This window comes from Nicotiana tabacum, chromosome 3 (assembly GCF_000715075.1).
Source record: "Nicotiana tabacum cultivar K326 chromosome 3, ASM71507v2, whole genome shotgun sequence".
Taxonomy (NCBI): Eukaryota; Viridiplantae; Streptophyta; class Magnoliopsida; order Solanales; family Solanaceae; genus Nicotiana; species Nicotiana tabacum.
In genome coordinates this window covers 11821393-11834254 of record NC_134082.1, presented here as the reverse complement: position 1 = coordinate 11834254, position 12862 = coordinate 11821393, and the positions used below count along the sequence as shown (strand labels likewise).

The 12862-nt window shown below is 36.8% G+C and overlaps 1 protein-coding gene across 1 annotated transcript; it reads right to left on the bottom strand.

Moving 5' to 3' along the window:
* Nucleotides 1–5277: 5277 nt before the first annotated feature.
* Nucleotides 5278–10039, bottom strand: LOC107763187 (protein PLASTID TRANSCRIPTIONALLY ACTIVE 16, chloroplastic-like). Its single transcript, XM_016581657.2, has 6 exons — nt 9527–10039; nt 8326–8558; nt 6733–7185; nt 6348–6416; nt 6070–6128; nt 5278–5991 (listed from the first exon to the last, which is right to left on the bottom strand). The coding sequence occupies exons 1-6, from the start codon at nt 9729–9731 to the stop codon at nt 5484–5486; spliced, it is 1527 nt and encodes a 508-aa protein (XP_016437143.2). The 5' UTR covers nt 9732–10039; the 3' UTR covers nt 5278–5483.
* Nucleotides 10040–12862: the final 2823 nt, after the last annotated feature.

The window sequence follows — 12862 nt, the reverse complement described above, 5'->3', positions numbered from 1 at the left end:
GAACAAAGTAAAACAATTGGAAAGGAGATTGGTTAAATAGACTGGGCTGATTAATCCAGAATGCATACCATGATCATTGGTGCCAGTGACTCCACTCAGATAAGTTCCTTGTCCTATCTCCAACAGTCATCCAAATTTGGATTTTCTTCTTTATTCTTAATTCTCAAAATCATCGCATTTCATTGCTGTTAATTTTTACTCCTCTAAAGCTCTTCCAAGGTTAGCCTTGTTCCAACAAATAAGAAGGAATGTCAAAGTGTACTACCAGATTCAAAATTGCACAAAGCAAAATACGGCTAGGACATGCTGGAGATAATATGATGAAAAGTGGGAACTAGGGTGTAAGCAAAGGTTAAATTGGTGGAATGGTTCAGTAATGTCATGAGAGATGTATGGTTACGAATAAAAGGGTCAGAAGTGAAAAATAACAGTTGGGGATCCTGTAGTTAAGGATCAGTCATGAGGTCAAAACATACCTTCAGTAGATATAATTTAGCTTTAAAATTGTTGTTAATTAAGAGTTATCAGGACCCTCCTGGATAATGGGGAGTAGTTTAAGACCTTCTTAGTTAACAAGATTTAGCAGAAGTCATACCTTTAAAAGATATAGCTTAGATTTAAAATTGTCGTTTAGTTAAGAGTTGTCAGGACCCCCTGGATAATGGGACCTAGCTTTCAAATTCTTAGTAATATTTGGTAATATGATTCAGTTTAACACTCACAGATGCGCCCAGCTACCAAACTGGGGCAGAAAATTTTCTTTTGTTTTGTCTATTTTTGTTGATGTCAGGTGCCCATCTGAAGAACAGGGAGAACAACACGGATGTTAAAGATAAGAGCATGACCAAGTACTAGCAATCAGGCGTCCACCTGGAGAACAAGAAAAAACAGTTGAAATATCAGCAATCAGGCGTCCACCTGGAGAACAAGGAATAACAGTTGAAGTATCAGCAATCAGGCGTCCACCTGGAGAACAAGGAACAATAGTTGAAGTATCAGCAATCAGGCGTCCACCTTCAGAACAAGGAAAAGCAGTTGAAGATTCAGTAATCAGGCGTCCACCTGGAGAACAAGGAACAACAATTCAATTTTCAGCAATCAGGCGCCCACCTGGAGAGCAAGGGAGTACAATTCAAGTTTCAGCTTTCAAGTTCTTACTGATATTTGGTAACATGATTTAGTTTACACTCATATATATATGCCTAGCTACCAAACTGGGGCAGAAATTTTTCTTTGTTTTTGTCTATTTTGTTGAAATCAGGCGCCCACCTAAAGAGCAAGGGAATACAATTCAAGTTTCAGCAATCAGGCACCCACCTGGAGAGCAAGGGAATACAAATCAAGTTTCAGCAGTCAGGCGCCCACCTGGAGAGCAAGGGAATACAATTCAAGTTTCAGCAATCTGGCGCCCATCTGGAGAGCAAGGGAATACAATTCAAGTTTCAACAATCAGGAGCCCATCTGGAGAGCATGGGAGTATAATTCAAGTTCAGCGGTCAGGCATCTACTTGGAGGAAAGGGAAAACATCTCAGATTACAATTAAAGTCAACAACAAAAGAAGTTCGCGGCAAGAATGCGAGTCAACAGTCCGAGCTGATCAACAAAAGTTAGTCACGATCCAAAAAAAAGAGAGAGAAAGGCAAGAAGTGAATCCAAATGCAGAAGTTGATGAAAGATGTGAGCTTCTCAAGACATGGTTAAGGTGACAAGCACTACATGTCCGGTCTTGATCCGAAAATCTAAAGAAGAACGGGCTAGCACCTGCAACTAGCAAGCGTCAAGGTTCAAATCCAAAGTCTGCATGAAGAACCATTCAAGACTCAAGATCTAGCTTCAGAAGACTTATAGATAGGAATCTTGTAACTCATAGTTGATAGGCTTAGCTAGTTTTTTCCATGTTTTGATTTTTGATGTAACATCAGGATTGCGGATCGGAGCCTCGGACAGAACCTCACTCGACTCTCGAACATCACTTCATCACCTCATTCATTTTTGAACTACACGCGACCTGATTCCCTTATAACCCGGGATATGTAGGCTGTCCATAACCAGGACTCGGTTGCACCTTTTCTTTTTATTTTTTTTCCTCTTTTGAATACCAATATGGTCAAAAAATTAGTCACATGGTTCACTTTATCTTTGCCCGAAAACTATTCGTGTTTCCGAGCAAAGAGGGGCAGCTGTGAACACCTAATTTTTTACCGCACTCAAATTTTATACTAGTTTAGTGTAAATATTTCTTTTAGGTCTAATCTTAATATTTTTTAAAAAAATTATCTTACTTTTAATATGTTTTACTTTAGAAAAAAAGGGGTGCCAAGAAAAGTTAAAATAAAATAAATAATAAACTAACAGAAGAACAAGAATCAGTAAATTAAGAAAGATACAAAATAATATCCCTTTTACCCATGATCTCCTCAACCGCCCCACGATTTCTCCTTCTAACTCCCATTTTTTCACTTCCTCATGTTAGTGACTTTCCCACTTCCTCATATTAGTGACTTTTCCACTTCCTCATATTAGTGACTTCCCCACTTCCTCATATTAGTGACTTCCCCACTTCCTCGTGTTAGTGGTCATGTCTCAATCCCCACTTCCTCATGTTAGTGCTCACTCCTTCACGTCTCACATCATGCGCACACACACAATCACTGGCACACACACACGATCATACACAAAAACACACATACACATCTATATAATACACTTCACAAATAAAAAGAAGAAAAAGGGAGAAAAAAATTCAAGTAAGAAGAAACGAGAGGAGAAGTTCAAAACACAGACGAAAAAAAAAAGGATGGCTTCTTCTTAAAGGAGACAGGGGGTATACACTCGATATACAGTCACTATACATTCTATATACACTAGAGATACTCTCGATATACACTGGATATACACGGGAAGCCATTGAAAAATACAAGGTCATGAACCCTACCCCAGACGACCACTATTTCGTCTTCTTCGTCCTCACTGTTGGAAACAGATACACACACACACACACACACACACACAACAAAAGAAAGAACATGAATTCGTGGACTTCAGTTAGTTCGAGAAACTCCGGCGACCTCCATTAACGCCGACGAAATTGCATTTTTGTCTCCCTCCACTATTCTCCTCTCATTTTTCAGTTATTTTAGTGACTTTGTTCTATAAAATCAGATCCGACTGTTTTTTTTTTAAAAAAAAAAAAATCCGACGAGGTTCCGTCGAGGTCCGAGCTCCCGTCCGTTTGAGTTCCTGTCATGGCTGTGGTGTCGATTTTGTTTGTGTAATTGCTGAATGCTTTGAGGAATTAAAACTTCATTTTTCAGGTGCAATTCTTACTTCTTCTTATGTTTCTCTAATGGTAATGGTGTGGATTCATTTTGAGTTTATTTTGCAAGTATTATTTTTTGTTTGATTTACAAAAAAGTAGGGAAACATGATTAATTTGGTTATAAGGAGAAGAAAACGGTACTGCCCGTCATTTTGATAATAGAAAACCATCCAATTTTCAGTTAAGGATTATATTCATTAATTCATATAAAGTAATTGTTAATATATACATTTTGTAAAATTGTAATAAGTGTCATTTGGAAGACGTATACATATTGTAATGACACTTATTTGTGACCTTTTTGATTAATGATATACGCAGGAGACAAGAGCTTTTCCCAACAGAAAGCTCTTTCTTTTCTATAATGTTTAGCATCTTTCCATCCTTCAAGTGCTTTAAGAAGTGCAATATGTGATTTTTACACTGTTTCATCTTCACAAAAGGAATTCTATAATAATCTTCCACGAGTTATGTTTTGATAATTACTTGGACTGGAGGATATGTAGTTTCTGTAATTTAGTTAGTCATTGCAGTTGAATTAGCAATTATCGTGATTGTGTACACGTTCGCGTGACATGATCATGATTTTAATAATAAATTCGGAGTATGCCTTCGCGCAACTTCGATCAAACTTTTGTTAATAATAAAAATGGGTTTCCATGGGCTATTAATTAATTTTAGTTTATATAGCTTGAGGTGTGCCATTCACAATTTTATCATTTGTGGCCCCTGTATTAACTTCACGACTTAGAAATAAAATGACAAATGTTTGTAGCATGCTTTAGGCATGATTAATAAATAAACCATCGAGATTGTGTACATGTTCGCGTGATATAATTATGATTCTAAAATAAATTGAGGTATGTGTTCGCGCAACTTCGGCAAAACTTTCTTAATAATTAATATAGCGTGATTAATTGTTAAAATAAAAACGCAACTTCCTTTTGTTAAAATAAGTGAGATGTGTCATGCCAAACAAAATTTATAATTCATGGCACTCGTAAGATTAGATTAAGAACTAACACTTATAGAAAATGTTTGAGGTGTGCCATAAATAAATTAAATCATCCATGGCCCTCACAAATATTGCTTTTAAAAATTTGAACAATCGTAATTTGCTTTAGGCCCGATTTAGATTAGTACTGCGATTATATATACTTTCGCATAATATGATTGCAAATTTAACTCTTAAAAGACTCGAGGGATGCGTTCGCGCACCTTCAACCAAATTTTCCTAATGAATCAACGAAGCGTTATTAATTGTGGACACGTTCGCGTGACATGATTTTTGACGTGCCAGAGGAATAGAGTATACGTACGCGTAACTCAATTCTTTAATTACGAATAAATCAAGTGATTTAAATGCGGTAAAAAGATAATTGCACATAGGTTCTAAAATAAGTAATTAGACAATTTAAGTCGAGTATAAATTGGTAAGAGACCGTGCTAGAACCACGGAACCCGGGAATGCCTAACACCTTCTCCCGGGTTAACAGAATTCCTTACTTAGAATTTCTGGTTCGCAGACTTCAAAAAGGAAAGTCGAAATTTCCTCGATTTGGGATTTAAAATAAACCGGTGACTTGGGACACCATTTAAAATATTCCAAGTGGCAACTCTAGAATTAAGTAAATAATCTCATTTCGAATAATGTCACTTAAATTGAAAAAACTCTCTTATACCCCTCAGGTGTGTAAAAAGGAGGTGTGACACCACCATAACTAGCAAAAATCCTATTCTCTTATTATAATTCATTTGTTTTTGAAAGAAAGTCAACCTATTCATGAAATTGTGGTCAGTATCGCTACCTTTTTAGTTGTCGCCCCCTACTTGCTTAATCCTAGTTACTACCACAAGAAAGTCGCCCCTATCTCTAAAGGTTTGAGCTGTCTTTGATTAGTATAACTGACTTGAGCGTCGAAGTGAACAAGCTAGTATTATTATTTGGAAGCAGAAAAAACAATGAACAAGTGCCTTGAATATTACATTTCATGCAAAATATACAAATCTAAGATCCACAGAAATGTGCAGTGATTTACATGCTTCTCACTCAGCCTCAGTTAAACCATTGTTTTAACCTCAATACTCGTCCGGCATAATTAGGATAAAATAAAACAATAAAGGAAATTAAGATTTTGCCTTGTCTCTTATATATTCATCTCATTAATCATCAACATAGATGGTTTCTTGCTGAAACAGCCCGCCAAAAACCTTCCTCGTCTCAGTTTTAGTCTCTGTTTGTTTAGTTGGTTTTGGCGCCTCATTCTTTTTCGAAGAAAATGGTTTCCTAGGAGGAGTTTTGATCACTGCTTTCTGAGCAGGCAAATTTCTGGCCTTGGCCTGTCCCCTAACGGTAGCAACCTGTGTTGATTCCTCACCGGCCTTTTCAACAGCTGATTTCAATTGTGAGCTGAACATTTCAAATGAAAATCCGGTACTTAAGCCTTTTGCTTTGTCCAATAGACTTTCAACAGAAGGACCTGCGGCTGATGAATCCTTCTCTTCAGCTTCTTTAGCAACATTAGCAGCCTTTGCTTGTTTCTTTTCGAGCTTTTTCACCTCTTCTTCCTGCCTCTTGGATGCTTCAGCAGATTGTCGAGCTTCTTCCTCAGCTTTCGATTTTTCAAGTGCTTCTGCATAAGCCTTTCTCCGGCCATCCTCAGGAATCGTGCTGTATATACAATCGTTCCTTCGTTTAGATTATATGGCATCCAAAAGTTGTAAGCAATTGAGGAAAAGACGTAATTACCTAAAAAGTTCATCCACAGTCTTTTTTGATGCTGATGGATCAGTAAAGACTTCCACAACCTGTAAAAGGAAAGAATTTCCAGTTATCAGTGAACAAATCTACCGACTACGTCTCAACTTTGAATTAGCTAGGACTGATAATATGAATCTATGTATCCGCTCTATTATCCTTGCACGGGCATACAATTGCTAACTATAATAAAGAGATTCCTGACAGGCGACATACCTAATGTAATGGTAACAGTAGCAGCAAATTAAGACAACTGGTGAAATAATTACCTTATTTTCTGCCACTGCAGTGTTGGAGAAAACATCCACCACTAGCTTAGCTATCTCAGACTTAGCCACCTGATTTCCACAAAAAAAACGAGATAGTAACGGATCACAAGCTTAATCAATCTACTCCTCATGCTTTATAAAGGCAGAAGGGACGGGAAAAGGAAAAGATAGCAGGTTGTGTACTTGTAGCTAAAGGCCGATCTAGCATATAAGCAGTTCATGCAAATTGCACCTACTGTCTCCAAGTCGGAAGACAAATGTATAGAGAAAATTTTGATTTTTTTTAAAATTAAGAGGTACACCACTAAAAAAAGTAGTATGCTCAAACTTAAGATTTTGTTAGAATTTTCATAATGTAAAAGAAATATTGCATACATTACATTACTTTGTAGGCGTTTTCACCAGCACTCCCTTCAGCTGACACGACGATGTTGTATGAGCTCTCAGGGGAGAAATCCTCTGTTAAGCTGGTTTTTATGAGTGTATATCTCACATCTGTCTCCACTATCTTCTGCAGAAACTCCGTAATCGTTAATGGCTGAGATTTTGAAAACAGATTGTTGAAGAAGGATGTAATGCCATCGAGCACATTGTAGGTAGAGCCTACTGAAGAAGATTCATCATAGACTATGGCCACATGTCCAACACCAGCTAATTGTGCCGCTTGTATTACTTGTACGGCATCTGTTGTGGTGACTTCAGTTGTAGGACCATCCTCTCCCTTACCAATAGTTACCACAACTTTGCTAGCATTTCCTATTGCTTTTGCGATTGATTCTGCATCTTGAAATGTAGATGCAACAGCATTCAGGCGTTTCGACTCATCGTTGGAGATTACCTGCAATGATGCAACATGCATAGTCAGAAAAAAATAACAATTTTTTTTTAAAAGAATTTCAATCTATTCTCTACCACCAATGAAGTGGAGCCTTAGAGTAATGATAAAGTTGTCTTCGTGTGACCTATAGATCACAAGTTCGAGCAGCGGAAGCCGCCATTAATGCTTGCTTTAGGGTAGGCTATCTACATCACACCCCTTGGGATACGACCTTCCCCGGACCCTGTCTGAATGGGGGATACCATGTGCACCGGGCTGCCCTGCCTATTTTCTACCACCACTTCTCTTACTATGCAATAAGAGCATTTTGTTTGCCTAGTCTCCAATTAAAGGTTAATCCTTTTTTGATTTGGCCTCAAGGATTCATTACCTCATTGCACAGGAGATACTTTCATTTAGTGATATTCAGGGAATTGTCAATTTGTCTAGGTCCTAAACATTCAAAGGAATGGTACAGAAAATCATATTCCACTTCTTGGTTGAGTTTTTGCTACCTTCAAGATTGTTGAGCATTTTACATTGAATGTTTGCTGCTTTAATCCTACTATACTGCTCGAACATTGATCCTCTATCGTAATTCCTTACATAGTGGAACACTCTGTGCCCAAGGAGTTAAACAATATTGATTTATGACTCCTCCAATAGAGCTGACAACCATCAGCAAATTGTCTTGTATTGCTAAGTTTCAAAACGTTCATTAAAATCTTTCGCCATATGCAAAAGTTAAATACACCCAAAGTTCAGCATCAATTCTATTATGAAAAATGGACAATGGGCCTAACTTAATTGCGAAAGTTAACTTATGAGGTGAGTATTGTTTGAAACTAAACCATATAAGCAGACAACAACCCGTTCCCTCAACCAATGAGAGACAATCTAACACTCATCTCCCCTCCCACGCAAGGCTGGACGTCTAGACCGTGGATGATATAACACGCAGGCTCAGTATTGTGAAACACAACAACAACGATGGCTCTGGCTATGGCTCAGATAGAGATAAATGGACCTTGAGACTAATTCAACCGAAAGCTAGCTCATGAGGTAATATCACACAAAAACATATAGAAGATGATGTTCATTCTTGCAACCAATGCCGGATACTCTAACAAATTCTGTATTTCCAGGGACAAAGAGACTAACCTTGTAGCTAACGGCTAGCTGAGCTAGCTCTTGGGCTGCACCAAGGTCAGAAACTCCAGCTCTGACACTAAAACCTTCACGAAGCAATGTCTGTGCAATGCGGACACCAGCTTGTCCAGTAGCACCAGCAACAAAAACTGTTCCAGGATCCTTTGCCCTTTGCCTTCCAAAAGCCAAACCAGAAGATGAATTGGTGCTAATAGGTATCAAAGACTTCATATCAGGTAACTTACCTGTTCATGACATAGTATAATTAAGTAATTAAAAGTGTGTTCTCTCTAAAAGCTTAAGATGAATGGTTACGCAACTCAACATGGTATCAGAATAGGCAAAGAAGTCTAGGATCAAATCACAATGGCACCCAAAAAAGTAAGTTATTTTCACGTGTTTGACTCATGTAAAAGAATTAAGCCGACTCTTGAAGGGATGTGTTGAGACATAATATAATTAAGTTATTATAAGTATGTTCTCTCTAACGGCTTAAACTAAAATGGTCACCGAATTCAACATGGTATCAGAACAGGCAAGCGGTCTAGGATTCAAATCACACCAACATCCAAAAAAGTGGGCTTTTTTTCATGTGTTTGACTCATGTAAAAGAATTAAGCTGGCACGTGAAAGGACCTGTTGAGACATAATATAATTAAGTAATTATAAGTGTGTATTCTCTAATAACTATGAAATGGTAATGCACTTCAATATTATGGACACAATTCAACATTACCAAAATTAAAACTCAAGGGAATACTAATTCAATGCGTGCTCTCTCGTGAAAAAGCATCAAGTCCACACAATTCACCAGAATATAATCAAATAATTAGAAGCGTGCTCTCTCTAACAGCTTAAGCTTTTAGACGAAATGGTAACACAGTTTAATATTATAGCAACACTATTCAACATTACCAAAATCAAAGATGAAAAGGTAACCAATTCAACATTTTATGGTTGCACAATTAAACATTAAAAAAGCAGCCTGGTGCACAAGGCATCTCGCGTTCACGCAGGTTCCGGGGAAAGGTTACCACAAAGGGTGTGATGTAGACAGCCTACCCAATGTAAGCATTAGTGGCTGCTTTCGTGGCTTGAACCCGTGACATATACAGGTCACTCGAAGACAACTTTACTGTTGCTCCAAAAGTTCCCCTTCAGCCATTACCAAAGTCAAAACTGAAATGACCTATAGTACACAATTAAATTTTACCAAAATCAAAACTGAAAGGAACGCCAGAATTGCTTGTAGTTTCTTGATTTTCCTCATTAGAAGACTCAGCTGATTTGCCAAGACGAAAATTTGGGAAAGAACCAGATTTCTTAGCAAAAACAGTGAATCTTGAATTCTTGAATGATAATCTTGGATGGGGTGTAGTTGTAAGGAGAAATGAATTTGAAGTAAGAGTTGGAGCCATGAATATTGAAATTTGGAAAGAGATAGCAGAGATGCTACTCTCTTCCTATTCAGTTATATTTTTTTGCATGCAATTTTTTTTAATGATATTCCATTTGAAGACAGAAAGAAAGAGTGAATGGTGAAAATAACTTAAGCAATATCTGTTGGCATTTGATTCTGGTCTCAGAACAAGAAGTTTTTGGATTGAATAATTTTTGTCACTTTGGATGGGGAATTAGGTGGCTTTCCAATGGGATAAAGCCACGTCATATTTTATCCACAAATGAAACTTTCAAGCCAATCATGTATAATTGGTTCAAAAATAGTGTAATTCTTCCAGCATTATGTTAGTATTATTTTGTTTTGGTTTTGATTTTTTTTAATGCTTAGATTGGTTCTGGTCATGGGTGTTTAAACCGAGCCGGAAAACAGCACCAAATCGCAAAGTCAAACCAAACCGATTAAAAAATCATTAGATTTGGTTTAATTTGGTTTGGTATTGAGTGAAAAAACCCGAACCAACCTAATATATAAATATATACTTTTAAGATTATATATAGAATTTTCTTTAGAAAATATTTAGAAATATTTGGGATTCTCTCATGGGATGTAATATAAAATAGAACTATGAAGTGCATCCATATTTATTTATGTTAAATAATGAGTTGTATAATCACTTTCTTATTCAAATATTATTGAAATGCATCCATCACTTTATTTTTTCATATTCATATGTCAACATATGTTAAATTCTGATACCTTTTTCTAATTTAAAATGGTAGTTCAATAATTTTAAAATTAAATAGAAAATATCATTGTTTACTAATGATTTCCTCATGCTATTTATTTTGTAGTTGACACTTATCCATTAAACTAGACTAGAGGCATTTGAGGTCACTCTCTCTATATATATATATTCTCTTGAAGACAGTAATGTTGAGTCCTAGTCCACACCTTTGCACAAGTGATCCAGCTGCTTCTGGAACAGATAATATCTATAATTAAATATTTGTTGAAAAAATAATGAAGAAAGTGATGAAATTTGAAGCTCGACATGTCCTTAAAAATATTTCGTTAATAATAAAGCAATTAAATGGAAGCGCATTCCTCAGTATTTAATAAGTTCTTCTAGTTATGAACTTTAAAAAAAAGGTGGGGGGGGGGGGAGGGGGCATTTTATTCATCTCCAAAGAAGAGGAACAAAATATGGTTGCAAGACAAATAAAACAAGGCTGGGTAGCCAAAAGAACAAGTAAAAATGACAGTGTATAGCCGCTGTAAAAATAATAGCTGAAAAATGTATAAAATTTGTATATTTTTTGTATAGATATACATTCTGTATGTTATATACAAAAATTATATAAGTTTTATACACTTTTTCGGCTACCAAATATAAATAATTTCTGGCGCGGGCTAAAAGTGATAATACCCCGAATAACAAATACAACGTAGACACAAAGAGCAAGTACTACACACTGTCAAAGTAAATGGTGGAAAGATTAAGATCTCTGCACTTTAACAAGATGTCTCGATCTCGAGCCATAAGAATTGAGAACATCTTGTTTAGGAGTGGTTGAGTTACATAAATAGCCACTTCCATTGCCTTGTATTTAGAAATTAGCCACATTTTATTCGACCAATGGTTTGAAGTTCGAAAGTGGCTTCTGAAATTATAATATTCAAAACTAGTATTCAAACCACAAGTCAACTTTTGAAAGTAGCCTTCTAAAGCTACAAAAGTGGCCACTTGGTGAAATAAAGCTAAATTGGAGATTAGTTGAGTCAGTGAGTTTCAAATACTGGATGTTAAAGCAAAAAACGGAAACACAAACACACACTACTATAGCTTAAGAAAAAGCCTTGCTGTGGGTTGACAAGCGAACATTGTGACTGAAACAAGGCAAAAACTGTTGAAGGATCTATGAATTATCTGCAAAGTTTCATTTCCCTAACATGTTGGCCTTGACCATTGTTGCTATCCAACTTAGTATTTTCATCTCGAGACGTAACAGAAAATATATGTGGAGATAACGCAGGAATTGGACAATGATAAGAACTATCTTCCATACAATTATTGAAATGCCCTCTGTTAAGTGTTATCATCATCAATATTCATATTAGTGGTGGCTATTGGGTTGCTCATATCCATTGTCACACAATGTGTGGTGAAATCTTTGTTGTAATACTAGAAAAGACCAAATTGATGAAGAGTTGAAAAATGTTTAAGTAAAGAACGAGAAAAATTAAAGGGGAAAGGGAGAATTGTGAGTGATAGTTTATCTCTTGTTTAAAGCGGAAAGTATGGGGTCAGTTTTGAAAGGCTACAAAGAAGAGTTGCTCATATTTTTGGATTGACAGTTATATGCAACGGACATTTGAGAAGTTGGGTATTCACATGTTTCCATCACCATACATCTTGTCACATGCGTGTTTTATGTCACACAAAAACAGCCCGCGCGGCAGTCAAGTCTCAAACTTGACTTCAGCCTGCTCCAACACTTAGTCAAAATTTCAGTAATTTTGGATTTAAAATATTTTAGGCAGCTTTTCAACGTAGTAAGTTAGGACTGATTTTAGGCAACGAAAAATAAGTAAAGGGACAGAAAATATAGATGAACACAAGGCACAATATATAGAAAACTCTTTTCCCAACTTTGATTGAACTCAAGCATATAAAGAAACTCAACTCAAGGTACATCCAGGTACAAAAAGAAGATCACTCTTGACCCTCACAAGACTACTCTTAGTCTTAAACGTTTTCACTCTTTGAAAACAAACTTAGGACTCTTTCCTAACTCAATTGTGCACTCCACACGTTTTTCTCTCATACAAAAGCATAAGGGTGCTGCCCATTTTATAATAACATGAGACAACCCACTTTGCCCATTTTTAGGCTTAAACACTTGCCCACTCAGCCCACTACTTTAGCCTAGTGTAGTTGACAACCCCCAACTACTAGGATCATGTAAATCATGCTAAAGAATAGTGGGATCATGGCCCCAAAAACGTGCTAATACTCCTGCCAGCATTTTAGCAAAGCTCAACTGCTGCCCATGTGCACAGCATGTGCCGTAACCGCCCTTGACTTAGTCAATCTGAAGCTTGGTGACCATTTTTGTGCCTTGACTTGAATCAGGCGCCAATGCCATT